At 42.3% G+C, this 15,119-nt stretch overlaps 1 protein-coding gene across 2 annotated transcripts in view; it reads right to left on the bottom strand.

The window, feature by feature from the left end:
- The window catches only part of tspan4a (tetraspanin 4a), a gene marked incomplete at its 5' end in the record, with an annotated part of 132,030 nt that overhangs the window by 89,819 nt on the left and 27,092 nt on the right, over positions 1–15,119 (bottom strand). Inside the window, one exon of one of the 2 annotated variants that reach the window (XM_084541422.1) lies at positions 9,923–10,002. In XM_084541422.1, coding sequence (XP_084397548.1) covers positions 9,923–9,985 — 63 coding nt within the window. Of the gene's footprint in view, positions 1–9,922; positions 10,244–15,119 lie in introns of those variants that run through there. The other variant, XM_084541421.1, reaches the window with a different exon arrangement.

Genomic DNA, 15,119 nt, shown 5'->3' with positions numbered 1-15,119 from the left:
TCCACCTCACCTGTTTAGAGAAAGGCTCTCCAATTGTACCGAAGCGTTTATGAAGTGGTTTCCCACAGATGTTCCAGATTAAAACCTAAACTCCCCACCTGTCATTTGGAACTGAAGAAGCTACTGAAATGATGGTGAGACGCCTTCAAGAAAACTCAAACAAGTCTGGTTGCCTTTGTTTTAAGATTTGTTTTAATTATGGTATTTGTTTAGTTTTGGTCTAAACCAGTACATGATAAATGTACCTCCTGCCAACGTCGTTTTCAGTTGTCAAGGAAGCTGGTTGCTAAGCAGTGAACTTTGTTTTTCGCATCAGCCAAAAAATGTAAGTAATAGTAATATCTCTACATAGATTTACAATAACTTTCACATCCTTGTCATCGTACTATACTATATAACTATACTACGCAATACTAAAGTCTGAAATCAGCTTTGTTTGTATGTACCCAAGTCTCTGAACCAGACTGTAATAATGGAAAGTAGTGAGGACAGAACAATGTGCCATATTATTCTTACAACACTGACAATATTTTTAAATTGAACTTTAATATCTCATGGAAATAGAAATGTATTTAAAGTAGTATTGTGAGAGCAGTTAGAACAGACTGTGATGCGAGCGAGTCATGCTGGCAGCCCACAAAGGGCACCAGTCATATTATCAGTAGCATTAAAACAATCGTTCAACCGCGGTAAAGCCAGTCAGCAAAAAAGTCAAAGCAATATTGGAGCGTCCAGGGAAGCAGGCGGGAGAAAAATGACAGCAGGCGGAACTTCTGAAACAGACCTGAGATCGGCTTTGTGTTGGGTTTATTCACTGAACATAGATTTTACTCCAACGGGGGCTTCCCTGGACACTTTGAAACACAGAATGAAAGCCCATGTAGTATATAATTGCCCCATTGCATCAAAATATACTGTCTTTATATATGAAGGTAAAAGGACTGACTATGTCTAATTTACTAAAGCATTCAGTCTAAAAACAGAAACCGTAAAGCGTGCAAATCCAATCATGACATAAGCAAATTAAACTATTCATAAATATCGGTGGCGAGACTGAAGTGATGCCCTCATACCGGCACACATACATAAAACATAATTTACGTGGCTGTTGCTTTTTATAACCATGGCAACGCGAAGAAAATAGGATTTTAAAAAGCTAAAGAATGCTTCAAGTAGGTCAGTGTTATGCCAAAGCCAAAATCTGGTGTCTATAAAAGCTGAAAACTGGAATAAATATCGGTTTGAGTAATAAACTGGCAGCGATGGTAAAGCGGGAGCAGCCGCTCTGAGGCACCACCTAAGCCTCTTTCTGAGCCAGTAAAAACCCTGCAGAGCTTTATTAAAAGATATTCTCAATAGAATCTTTCACAAAATAAAGTTCGGTGTGGTTGGGTCGAGAATATGTTAATATTCATGATGACCTGAAAATAAGGATGATTCACAGATGAGGCATAACATTATGACCACCTTCTTAATATTGTGTAGGTCTCCCTTGTGCCTCCACAACAGTTGGGACTCATCGGAGAATGGACATGGGCCTTCTGTGGTGTCTGGCAACAGAATGTTGTTAGTGGGGGCCTTTGGGTCCTATGGGTTGAGGAGAGTGGCCTCTGTAGATCATCCCACAGATACTTGATCAGTTTGGGATCTAGTGAATTTGGAGGCCAGGTCAACACCTTTTGAGGTATTTTTCATGTTTTTTGAGTTGTTCCTAAAGCGTTTTTGTGTGTGTGTCTGTATCAGGCTGCATCCTGCTGGGGATGGCTGCTGCCATCAAGGAGCGTCATTGCTATGGGGTCGGGGTGCCTGGTCTGGTATAGGTGGCTGGTACATGTCTAAGTAACATCCACATGAATGCCAGGTCCAAACGTTTCCCAGCAGAACATTTTTTTGTCACAAGACGGTCAATGTTATTTACTTCTCCTGACAGTGGTTTGTTATGGCTGATAGGTGTAAACATAATAATGAAGCCGTCTCCGGTGTCACTGCATTTTCATTGTTTCCATTAGACGCTTTCCCAAAATCTAAAGACTTTGCTGCCTGTGAGCTTTGTGCACAAACATGCCAAACTCAGCAAATACAAACAGCAGGCTTATAATGTGGACCACTCACACTGTGCACGTCCCCCCTGGTCCAGCTGCAAATCAATGGACTGCGTGGCAGCAGAGGTTGGGCGGGGCTGAGCTGACATATTTCAAATCAGCGGAAAGGCAATTTCTATTGATCCTTTTAAATCAGCTGAGACAAATGCAACCGATTCACAACTCTGGCAATCTGTGGATTCTCCGCTGGGCTCTGACCTACATTATTATGACAAGTAAACACAACTTCAGAGGAAACTTCTTCCCTCTCTTCCCTATGACTGTTCTCTTCCTGTCTATCCCTGTCCCAGTCTCGTCCGTTGCCTCTGGGTTTCATCCCCTCCTCCCACCATGGGGTGGAAACAACACGTTTGTGGTAACAATATAATTTAAAAAGTTGCAGTAAATGAGAGTGTTATTTTGGTACTTTTCTAGCTTTGGGCTGTATTTAGCAGCGCTGTGGTGGTATCCGCTGAAGACGATTAGTGTTGCGAATTGCTGCATATTTTTGAGTTTGCAATATTATGGTCGAGTTATTGCTCCTACACTTAGGAATAATGAGCATTTGTCCCCGAGCGCTGAAATCTGCTTCTCCTCTTTCGTGTATATACTGTAAATTATTTGACACTTTGTCTGGGAATACTCAGTCCGCTCTCATCCACACAGACGTTAATGTTCGAGGTCAGACCGATGAGCTTATTTCGCACACTTACTGTAATGGGTATTAACACAAGAGTAACTGACTGTAGCCCTGAGTAAGCGAAGAGTCATTGGAATCCGATTTGAACGAGATGCGCTGGCTGCTGTTGACTTCATTTGCACTCAAGTGTGTGAAATATACTATGTGAGCAAAGACGCACATACGGACCTTGTGTTATCTAAGACTAGTTTCCATGACAATCTGCAAGCTGATTCACGTTTTAATGGCGTAAAAGCATAATATCAGATTTTAAACTGAAGGTTTTGTTACACATTTTTGCATTAAGACAAAGAAACCGACTCTAAAAAACCTTTATAATAATAACTACTACACTTTAGTGCCCTTATGTATGTTATGTTACATATGTGCCATTTAAGAGCTCCATATTTTCATTTTCAATTAAAAAAATAAGGGAATATACTGGGTTTTATTTTGAATACTGAATTCTGGTTAAGTGTATTTGTTGCACAAACACGCGGTTTAACTAGAGGGACTCTGATGCATAATTAGGACCTAATTTCCCCCATTTTCTTTTCCCTTTCTTTAACCAGAAGCATTGTCTGAGCTGTCAATTCAGCAGTCGCGCAAACAGAGGTGATGAGAGCCTGCAGCGGGAACATAACTCGGCTGCTCTGGAGCATAAAATCAAAGTGAAACTTAAGTTGAAACCAATCTGCTTCTTAATGGAAATAAGGGAACTTTCAAGGATAATAACGTAAATCAGATGCGGTGAGCTTAATTGTCAGGAGATCGTGAGAAACAATAACATCATCATGAATTAAAAATGACAACAACCAAATGTGATAAGGATGTTCATATTTTAAGTTGTTTTACTTCATTGTCCTCCTGCTGAGCACTTATCTGACTCAAGTAGACGCCGCCACCATTTGTAGTTCTTCCCATCATGCCCGGCTCCTTCTGCAGCTACAGAGCTGTTTCTCTGACCTCAATCATAACAACCGTTCTCACTAACCCGTCGCAGTTTGACTCCTTGACCTCCTGCAATTGCCTTGAGAGCAAATTAGTGTGTGACACCAACATGAGCAGACAGTTTGTGCCAGAAAATCCTGACACTTCTGGTTGTTGGGTCATGACTCTGCTTGCTGACTGAAAGCAACGCTTCACCACTTGACACTGTTTTCTGATAATTTAAACCGTAACTGTGTCCTCCACTTCAGTGTACAGATAGTTATATAAAAATCTACAAATATGAAGATTGCAACTCATTCATTCATCTTCTGTAACCGCTTAATTCCTATTAAGGGTTGCAGGGGTCTGCTGGAGCCTATCCCAGCTGTCATCAGGCGAGAGGTGGGGAACACCCTGGACAGGTCGCCAGTCTATCGCAGGGCTAACACAGAGAGACAGACAACCATTCACACTCACATTCACACTTACAGCCAATTTAGAATCACCAATTAACTTAACAAGCATCTCTTTGGACAGTGGGAGGAAGCCGGAGTACCCAGAGAGAATCCACGCAGACACAGGGAGAACATGCAAACTCCACACAGAAAGGCCCAGTCGGCCCATGGATTCAAACCCGGGACCTTCTCGCTGTGAGGCATCAGTGCTAACCACCTCTCCACTGTGCCGCCCCAAGATTGCGACTATTTGCCAAATTTTAATTAGTGCAGTGCAGACGTGCAGGTCCTTTTCTGGCCCTGTGAAATATCTGAATAGACTTGAATCTCCTTCCTAATTCTTCAGGAAATTAGTTTGTGGTTTCACCCTTGCACTTCACCACCTACAGAAAAAGCTGTTGTATGTGCTGCAAGTGAGCTTTCAAGACCGCTGTCAAATGGATCAACACCGTCATAAAACCTGCTTAGTAATGAAACCTAATCAGAAGAGTGTCACATCAGAGTTGTGACGTTCGTGAAGACGTTTGCGTATGAACAGAATCTTTTGACCGACTCTTTAAAACGAACGATGGGAACCAAGTCGCAGTTATGAACTGCTCCTTTTGGTGATGGAGAGGGTATAGTGGGGAGCATAGCAGTGGAGCTGCGTTGGATTCCCAGTCAGCGTGAATTTGTCACACGATAAATAAAGTATCTATCTAGAATCTATATCTTTTCGATATAGATAGACTCAGATATCCCACCAAGAGATTATGTATTGTGGGATGTGTAAGTTTAATGATTCTGATCCAAATCCTAACCTATCACAGTGCTTATTTCAAGGATAAAATAAGTTACCCCCAGTCTGGCATCTTAAAAAATATTAAAATGAGCCAGTGTTTTGAATGGCTCTTTGAAAGGAACGGATCCACAAGGTCCGGCTCCCTTCAAAGAGCCAAAGATCTCCTCTCTATTTCACATCTTCTTCTTATCTTCTTTTATCTAGACACACTAACAAAAAGCATCCTCAACTCTTCCAGCACAGTTTGGTTCTCCTCCGCTTACTGTTGCTCTCCAACCAGTACAGCATAGACAGGACTGACAGGTTGCTGCCAATCACGTGGGCGCAGAGTGATAACAAACTGGGAAACACAGAGCCAGGAGGTCTATACCCAATCCTCAACATTGTAAAACTCTTTTGACCCTAAAATGTTCCTCTGAGAGACAGGGCTGGATTAACTTTGGAAATTCCTGCCTTCCGGCTTTTTAAACTCCTTCTTAGGTTTACAGACATGTCCTGACAGTTAATCAGCTGTAGTGTGACAAAGCCAAACAGCCAAGAAGGATAAAGATCAATGGAAGGTGTGTATTTAGCAATAGTTTGTTGTATTTTGGCACATAAATGGATATTTGGAACATATTGAGAGCACAAGGAACAACAGACCGGTCCAGGTGGCAGGAGAGGTTTGAGAAGTTTCTTTTTTTCCATCTGACCCTGGGCTGTCATTGGAATCTACTGTACAGCAAGTGCTGTGGATAAAATGTCTACAGCTGCTAACCCTCTGCAGAGCAGCAAACCACAATCTTTGCAGAGGCACACTTTCACCTTGCATGCAAAGTCAGTTTTATGTAACCTCAAATCACAATTTTCCCTCAAAGTGCACAGCGGTCGGAAGAATATGCAATATGACACAGTCTATGTTTAGACCCTTGATACGCAAATAACTCTTAAACGAGGAAAAAAGAGAGAAACAGAGGAGGGATTTATGACACATCACATACTCTAATGTCAGGCCAATCCCATTCGACGTGTAGCTTTTAGCAGGGCCATCACAAAACACATTACAAAGCATTTAAATAAAATGGATACACGACAAAATAGAAAAAAAAAACGAAAACAAAACAGAGTCACAACATCAGTTGTTCTATATTGTACAAGTGTTGAAGAGAATGAAGAACGTACAGCGTGCAGAATAGATAGAGGATACATGAAAATAATAACAATGGGATTAACCATATTAAGCAATTCACAACTGTGTCTTGTCTTGTCTTAACTTGTTTGGTCTTAACTTGTCTTAACTTATCTTGCCATGTCTTGTCTTGTCTTGTCTTATTTTGTTTTGTCTTAAATTGTCTTAACTTATCTTGCCATGTCTTGTCTTGTCCTGTCTTGTCTTATCTTGTCTTGTCATAGCTTGTCTTGCCATATCTCATCTCATCTCATCTCATCTCATCTCATCTCATCTCATCTCATCTCTTCTCGTAATATCTTCTCTTGTCTTGTTTATTTTTGTCCTGTCTTGTCTTAACTTGTCTTGCCCTATCTTATCTTGTCTTGTTTTAGCTTGTCTTGCCATATCCCATCTCATCTCATCTTGTAATATCCTATCTTGTCGTATCATGTCGTGTCATGTCATGTCATGTCATGTCTTGTCTTGTCTTTGTGTATTATCTGAGCATAGTGTATCTTTAACTTGTTCTATAGATGTGACGCACCGTCCTCACACATCAGGTATCTTTCTCTACCTGTCTCATAAAGTCGTTTAAATGTACCATTGATGGCGTTAACTTGAACTGACACTGTTGAGCTTCAAGGTTTTCTCCCCGTGTGCTCGTTCAGGTCTGATTGTCGGTGTGTGCTGTGATTATTTCTGTCACTGATACTGCCCTCGTGTCGTGGTTGGTAGATTACATATATTACCAGAGGTTTTCCGCAGTGGTTTAGGTGGTAACTAGTGTAAAGCCACTCGTTGCTATGCTGTTTTTATTTTTGTCTCCGTGTCAGTAAAACTGTCAGGCCAGTACATTGCTGTCTTTATTCCTGGACTTTCCTGTGCTGAGTGTATCTCAGTGGTTCTTTTATTTTGCCATCTTGGTAGCTGTCACTGCACATACTATAACTACCCAATGCTTCACATTTTTCTGCTTATGGGAAGACACTTCGCTCCCTGATGACATTTTTTGGTATTGGTATTTGTCATTTGGTATTGAGCCCAAAAAACAACTAACATCAGACTACAGTATACATCACAGTCCTTTAGGGCTATTCACAGTGGTTTCTGGCATTTTTCTGCTCTTAAAACTCCTCTCAGCAACAGTTACAGGGAGGTTCAGTACATTTTAATCACGTAACAACAATCATGATATATATTCCATCATTATTGTTACGATAAAGCTTTTGGCCACCAGTAGCATTAATAGGCGCAATTCTGCTTAGAAGGACTTAAGTCTGTGAGTGAGGAAGAAACATTGCCTAGTGAATATTTTAAACTAATTCTTTAATGTTCGCGAAGCTTAACATAACATTTCATGTGCAAGATATGAAGTCTGAAATTCAAAACGCCGTAAAGCAGGAAAAATCCTCACAAGTGAGAGATAGTTTTGACCTTTCGGAAAACAGTTTATCATCTTACAACTCAGCTAATTTCTCTGCAATCTATCAGTTAAAAAGTCAAATACGGAACATAAATGCCATATCTGCTGAACTGTTATTGGGTCCCTCTTTTATCTTCTCTACATCTTCTTGTACTCCTGCTCACAGACATGACGCAAGGGGGAAATGAGCTAAATTAATGGAAACTTTATAGTCAAATCAATAGGTCACAAAGAAAAGCAGTTGCTGTCCGTTATACAATGAGCACAGGGCTGCTCTTCATCGGTTCTCATTCCTTATGATCCTGTAATGGGTGTTAGAACTGGAAAAAAATATTATTTTCTCTCCTGAAGTCTGGTTAAAGGGTAGTCTCACTTGATATGCTGGATGCAGCAGTATCAGTCACGGATCGATAGAGGGCGTAGATTGCTTAGTTTTGTTGACAGTTGCTGGTTTATATTCTAAAGACAAAACAACCTCCCAGATCATTACAAGTGGCTTTCCATGCTTCGTAGTAACATTTTATTGTGAGAAAACCCACAGTCAATATGATGGGAGCAAAGGAGTAAGTGACAAAAAAGTGGTTTCGTAATAGAGCCACAAAATCCTAACAGGGAGGAGGTTGGGGTGGATGGCTGGGTTGACAAAACGTTGTTCCTTTTATTTTTTTAACTGTGATTGCTCCATATCAGCGTCCACCACTCTACTTTCAGATTTTTGTCAAATCAGCAATAACACCACATTAGGATGAGATTTCCTCAGCGGATCGATTTGTCATGCACCGTGCTGAAGCCACAACTCCTCGGCTGACTGGTTGTCTTAAAAGCTGAGGGTGGAATATAAATACATCAACGCTGGCCATAAAAACGAGTCCCGCAATCAAATCTGTTTTTCTACCAAGAAAATTACATTTTTAAAGAATTGGACAGGATTACTTCCTGTGAAACTATGCAACAGTTTATTAACAGCTGAAGTGAAGGTGGGAACTCTCACCAATATAATTATATTCAGTGAGAGCTGTTGATGAGAGCAAGTTCTTATTTTTTCACAACAGGGGTAAACTATCATTCTCTGTGTGAAAGTAAAGCTCAAGTCAAACACATTTTCATTGGGTCAGTGTTCATAAAATCTCTGTGGACTGTCAGACCTCGAGAGCTGCCGACCCATCCCATCACTATTCTGTTCTGAATATTGGGGTCACGTTCAAAACCTACGAAGTGCCCGCTTTAAAAGTCAAGATTTTGAATGAGACCTGCAAATCTTGGGTGCGGATTGGATGAAGCGGTCGACAGGTAATCGCTTCTAAACTGCTGCTGCTTTGTCTCAGATGTATTATTTTCACAGTCAGGTTTATATAGGGAGAGCTCTTCTGTTCTTACCCGGATGATCATAACGTGATTGGCTTGTCAGGAGGGGAAGGCTATAGGTCGCTCTGGTCAAGTGTGTATTATATCTCTGGTGGCAACACACACACACTCACACACACACACACACACAGTGCGCTAATAACAAACACTGCAACCCCTCTTTGACAGCAGTTTATAGCTGACAGATGATGTGTAGGTGAGGAGGTCACTCATTCCTCAAGGGAGATTGCATCTTGCCAGCTAGATTGCATTTCAGCATTCAAGTCCTCATCTCATTCTGTTACCAATAAGAACAGACACTTGACAAATCAAAGTAATCCCCGGAAGGTAGCCAGATAGGCCATATTCCTTTCAAAACTCTGTCACAAGTTGCAAAGGATTGCACAAAGGAAGTGTGTCGCGGGAAAAAAAAAACACACACACACATTCGAGATCTTTAAATGTGAAGCACAGCTGGGGAACATGACAGGCTTCGCAGCGCAAGTGAAAGTGATCTGTTTGGGGCTATCTGAAGTGGGGCTGACAGAGGCAGGCACACTGGAGCTCAAACATCCCCACAGTGAACAAATATGATCAGCCAGATAGAGCAGATTGACAGCGTTAGGCTTTGATGGACTGAGAAGTGGTGTTGTGCAGGGAGGAGAGCGAGTGAAGCAGACGTAGGTGCGTAAGAATTACAACAGAATGATAACACTGTGATTAACTAGTGTACACACGATGCAGACTCCAAATATGCCACAGCTCAACACAGAAAACAATGCGGCGTACGCCCACACTTAAAGTACTGTATAAGGAACAGAAAAAGCTTCGCTCACCCACACAGTGGGCTTCTGTACACATGATCTAAATGCATGATCTGTCTCTTTCTCACTCTACCCCCTCCTCTCTTCACTCCTCTAACAGCACAGACACATAACTGGGCTCCATCTAAGCCAGATAAGAAAAATCTATGCAACATGTCAAAGTCAAGTAATCGAAAAAGACGCCATTCTGCAAAACAAAGCAAAACTCACACACACACACTTAGTGATAGAAGAAAACAATGATAAAGAACTCACCCAGAAAAGGAGGTTGAAGAAGACCATTCCATATCGCAGGGCCATCATGCAACCCTCGGCCATCCTGCAGCGCCGTAGTTCTAGGAGGAATATGAAGGAGAGGTCCAGGTAAAACACCACATACTTCTTCCCCTGGGCGTAGCGCCCCTTGGATGTCTGCGGCCCCTTTGTCGTGTGGAAGCCGAACGCGAAAGGTGGCCGCTTATACTCAAACTCCCCGCTGAAGCGGTGAAACCCAGAAGTGAACGGCGGCGTGTCGGGTTTGGAGTCCAGAGATGGACTGCGTCGGTACGGAGTCTCATCTGTGCTCGAGCGTCTCATTATGGAGGCTGAGTGAGTCTTTAAGAGTCTTTAATAGTCACTAGTACTTCAGGTATGAGCAAAGTCCTCAACGAGGGACCAGGAGTTATTCCACTGAGAGACTGAGAGATGGATTTCAGTAATGTTCCTAACCTGTCTCAAAATAATAATGACCCTTAACGAACCCTGGAACTGTTGATTTAATTATACCCAAGATCTGGACTTACTTTGTCCCTTTAATCTCACAGTGCCACTATACTCAGTAGTAGAGTTTGCATAATCCTGCCACAACACCTGTGTAATTTTGTGTATTTAGGACATAATCCCAACATACACATGCACATCTGCGCACCTCTGTTTCCCTTTCCTGTAATCCCTCAAACACAGGTGTAATTCTCCGAGAGATAAGCTGGTTTGCAGTTTCATCTCATAACAGTTCAATCAGGTAAACGACCGGAGAGCTCAACCTCTCCAGCTGCTTGTCGTTGGCAAAATGATCCAGAAATATCCTACCTGGTCTCATGAGAAATTCCTGAGCAGATGCTCCTGGCCGGAAAGCAACGGCACCGCTGCTTTGACTAATCAACTTCTCTGACTGAGTAATGGATCACACAACCACTGAGAATGAAAAGCTCACTGTGGTCTGAGTGGCGTCTGAGTGTTCAGTGTCGATGTGCTTTTGCTGACATGCAAAAAAATAAATAAATTAATTTTAAAAAAACTAAAGGAAAACTGAAAAAATGCAAGATGAGATGAGAAGGATGGAGTTATGAACATGAGCGGAAGGTTGAAAATAAGCGTGAGAGGATGAGTGATGTTTGTGAGCAGACCATCCTTTGCCTTCTTGAAATAGTATCCCTGTGGATTTGCTGCCTACCACAATTTCCTCCCTGCTTCTTTAGCTTCTGCCCTAACTTGTCTCCGAAAAGTGTCTAGGGGTTACTCTGCGTCCCTCCACAACCTAATTTTCACACATCTAGCAATCCACCTTCTCAAACTCACTCTTATTCTGTTCCTGAGCCCCTCTCTGCTCTCCCCCCTCTGTGCTGACGGCGGTTAATTAATTTCCCGACTCTCATCAGTGAGGCAAAGTGTGCGGTGTCCCCTCCTCTTGTTTTTCCCTCCTCCGCTACAGCGCTTCTCTCCTCTTCTCTAGGTGGGCAAGGAGATTAAGGTGTCCACTGGGGTCATGGCCAAGCAGCGAGAAAAGAAGAAGCGAGAGAGGAGGAGAGACAGGCAGAAAGAAGAGAAAGACAGTTTCCTCAGAGAAGCAAAGAAAGACTGCAGTGTTTGAGCGGTAGTCCAGCCTCGCTGCCTGAAGCTCCCTCCCTCTTTCTCTTCACAAGCTCGTGTTCTCTTTCTCTCTCTGCACCCCCTCCTCCCCCTTTCTTTCCTCCTCTCTCTCACAAGCTGAGATGCTCTCCCCGCCGCATGCACAATCTCAAACACCCCATCCCTCCTCTGTATCTGTCCCCAAAACCTGGTCGCGCGAAAGACAGGGGCAGTCATTCATATGCTAGCCACACCCCGCAAGGATGCACAGCCAATCAGTGTCTCGCGGCTCCATCCCCCCCTTTCGTGCGCACGCCAATCATGCCCCACCATCTACCAGATTGCACACACACACATACGCGGTGTATGTGCACATGCATGTGCACAGAAAACCTGGAGAAAACATGCCAGTGCGGAGAAGCTCGCTGCGCTTTACGCTAGTGCTCGCTCCTCCTCTCCTCTCTGCCTCCTGCCTGGAACTCATTCCACATGCATAGGTTGTTCTTGCGCACTACTCAGGCTGCTCTCTGCATGCTTTGTTTTAGTCCCCTCTCCCTCTATCTCCCTCTGGACTTGAACTTGGGTCATACAATATCTGTGTAGCCGCACACGGGCACAGATTTTCACACTACAAACAGCTCACCTAAAGTGTGAGTCTCTGTACGAACAAGCCGGGAAGAGAACAGCGCTGCTGACATTCACACAAAATGAGTGCGCACTACCCACAACCTGGTAGCCATCTGGGTCACTGGCTTTATGAGTCCACAGGGACATTTCAAAGCTTCTGAGGTACTGACTTTATTCATGACGGCATCAAGTATTTAATGGAATTCGGTTTTGTCTCCTGCGAGTATTTTTGTCTGACCACAGAGGCAGCACTGGTCTGGGAAAGTGAGTGTGACTGACTAACATTGCAGAAAAGAGCATGCATGATTGTCGGGCTAATGGCGTTTTCTCCCGAAAACATCACCGGATAAGAAGCAATATAAAAAATAAAGAAGGCTTTTGGAAATATAAACGTCACAACACACTCAAATACAGAGCCGCAGCATGAGGTCAGAGTGAGGTTCTGCTCTGCTAGACAAAAACATATTGCAAGTATTTGAAGTTTTAAGCAATTTGGTGCAGAAGTCCAAAAAGGAAAAAACTTTCTTCTTCTGGAAGTTCTGCAGTGATTGGTCAAAGGACTCTAATAGAAAAACTGAAGGAACTGAAACTTTATTTTTAAGGTTGTATTTCATTTTTGGGGATTTCACTTTTGTTTGTCCCTTGCCTCAGACAAAAAACTAATATTAAGTCCTGTGTGGCAAACTTTTAGCTGTGTGTTAGCTTGCAAGCATTGGCATGTCTACAGAAACGAGTGAAGAGTTTCAAAGGAAGCACCATGAGATAAAGACTTAACCTTCTTTTATAAAATCTACCCATGGACCCCATCATAATGTCATCCCAACCTTTTAGATGCAGCCTTTACATTTAGGTCCGTATATATGTTTGGGCGCAGTTTTTTGAGCTATTTACCGAAACATACTTAACTTATGATTACAACTGACTTAAATAGCAGACTCTCATCTTTAAATTAAGGACATTCAAATCCAAATGTGTGGAAGGCTTTAGGGACTACAAACGTTTCTGTACACCACGCCTATTTTTTTCAGGCTCAAACGTGATTAGACATATTAATCACAAATACAGTGTTTTACTTTCTAATACCATGTCCAGAATCCCTTGTGAGCAGTGAGTGCCTGAAGCCTGGAACCCATGCACATGACCAGAAACTGAATGATGTGGATTGACAGCAACGGTTTCTGAATGCAAACGCTACACTTGGAAATAACTCCTTAATTGATAAAGAACTATCCCACATCTGTCCTACATCTGTCCATAAAGCAGCTCCTAAGATAATTGTCCATTTTAGCTTACACCAATCAGGCGTAACATTATGACCACCTGCCTAATATTGTGCAGGTCTCCCTTGTGCATCCAAATCAGTTGTGACCCATCAGAGAATGAGCCTTCTGAGGGTGTCCTGTGGGTGCCTTTGGGTCCTATGAGTTGAGGGGAGGGGCCTCTGTGGATCATCCCACAGATACTTGATCAGTTTGGGATCTAGTGTATTTGGAGGCCAGGTCAACACCTTGTGCTGTTCCTTATGTTTTTTTTTTTTTAGTTGCTCCTAAACCGTTTTTGTGTGTGTGTCTGTGTCAGGCTGCATCCTGCTGGGGATGGCTGCTGCCATCAAGGAGTGTCATTGCAATGTGGTTAAAGTGCCTGGTCTGGTCTAGGTGGGTGCTACATGTCTAAGTAACATACGGATGCCAGGTCCAAAAGTTTACCAGCAGAACATTGTATCGTCACAAGATGGTCAATGTTTTTTACTTCTCCTGTTGTGGCTGAATGGTTTATGTCCAAATCCAAGAAATTTAAATATGTTATAATTTTACAGTTATTCTTATATTGAGTAAATAGATGCAGCAATGCTAGAAATATAGCTATGAATGTGAATAGCAAACAAAGACACAATCAGATTTCATATGAACTGCCTTGAAAAGACTAGCAGCAGTTTGACATTCAACATCCACAGCACATACAAAATTGACATCGGTTGCATGAAGGTCAACAACCAAGCAGGACTATTCATCGTGTTTTTATCATTTCTTTGATCTTGTGACTTAACTGCACAATATTATGGCAATCAGGTTCTACAGACTCTCAGGGCTGCGGGTGACAAGAGGGTTACAGATTTAAACTGTCTTCCTTAGTCATCACCAACACAGCAGGACAGCATACCCATGGCTTTATTCCATCTTCTAAGCATCAACAAACACCTCCATCTGTGCCACCGTAAACAACGGCAGGTAGGAACCGAAATTGCTCTCAGACAAGGAGGTCGTAAACAAGCAAGTGAAATATTCCACACATAAATAAACTGCTGTGGCTGATGATGAAATAATAATGAGTTATATAATAAACTCATTTCAGCACAGTCATAAAGTAATATTGCACATCTTAATAAACAGCATAACATGATAGAAGTCCCATAATTAAAATGAGCCCCCAAATATTAATGTGGTCAATGAGGTTGCGGCTTTACAAGAACATCTATAGACATTTGCCCTCATACAGAGTGCGCTTACTGTAAATTATATTCATAACTGATATTTCTCAATCAGATCAAACGTCATATTTACACAGAATGTGGTTCATCTTACTTCTGTGTCATTTATTCCTCTAATTGGTGCAATCTGCCGTCATGAAATACAGACTGAGATGATTAAAGCTGCAGGAAACTCGTCTGTAAGTGGATTATCATTAACATACTATTACGCCATAGAGCAAAACTCCCTACTGTCATTCATGACCCAGCGCATCCGCACAGACACATCTGTACCCCGCATTTCTGACACGCACACATCGACACACAAACAAAATAAATGTGCGGTGGCACCCCGGGGGTGGCAGCAGCTTTGAAGTCCTCGGCATGTTCAAATACACAGATGGAAGAAAAAGAAAAAGGTTTTGGCTACAGGAAGGAAACATGACATGCAACATAATGAAATCTATTGTGGTTTAGACTCAAAGTTAATATAAAGTACTTTGAATTCCTGTAATGCGAAACAAGGATGTA

This window comes from Chelon labrosus, assembly GCF_963514085.1.
Source record: "Chelon labrosus genome assembly, chromosome: 3".
In the NCBI taxonomy this organism is placed as follows: domain Eukaryota; kingdom Metazoa; phylum Chordata; class Actinopteri; order Mugiliformes; family Mugilidae; genus Chelon; species Chelon labrosus.
This window is presented reverse-complemented; position numbering and strand designations above follow the sequence as displayed.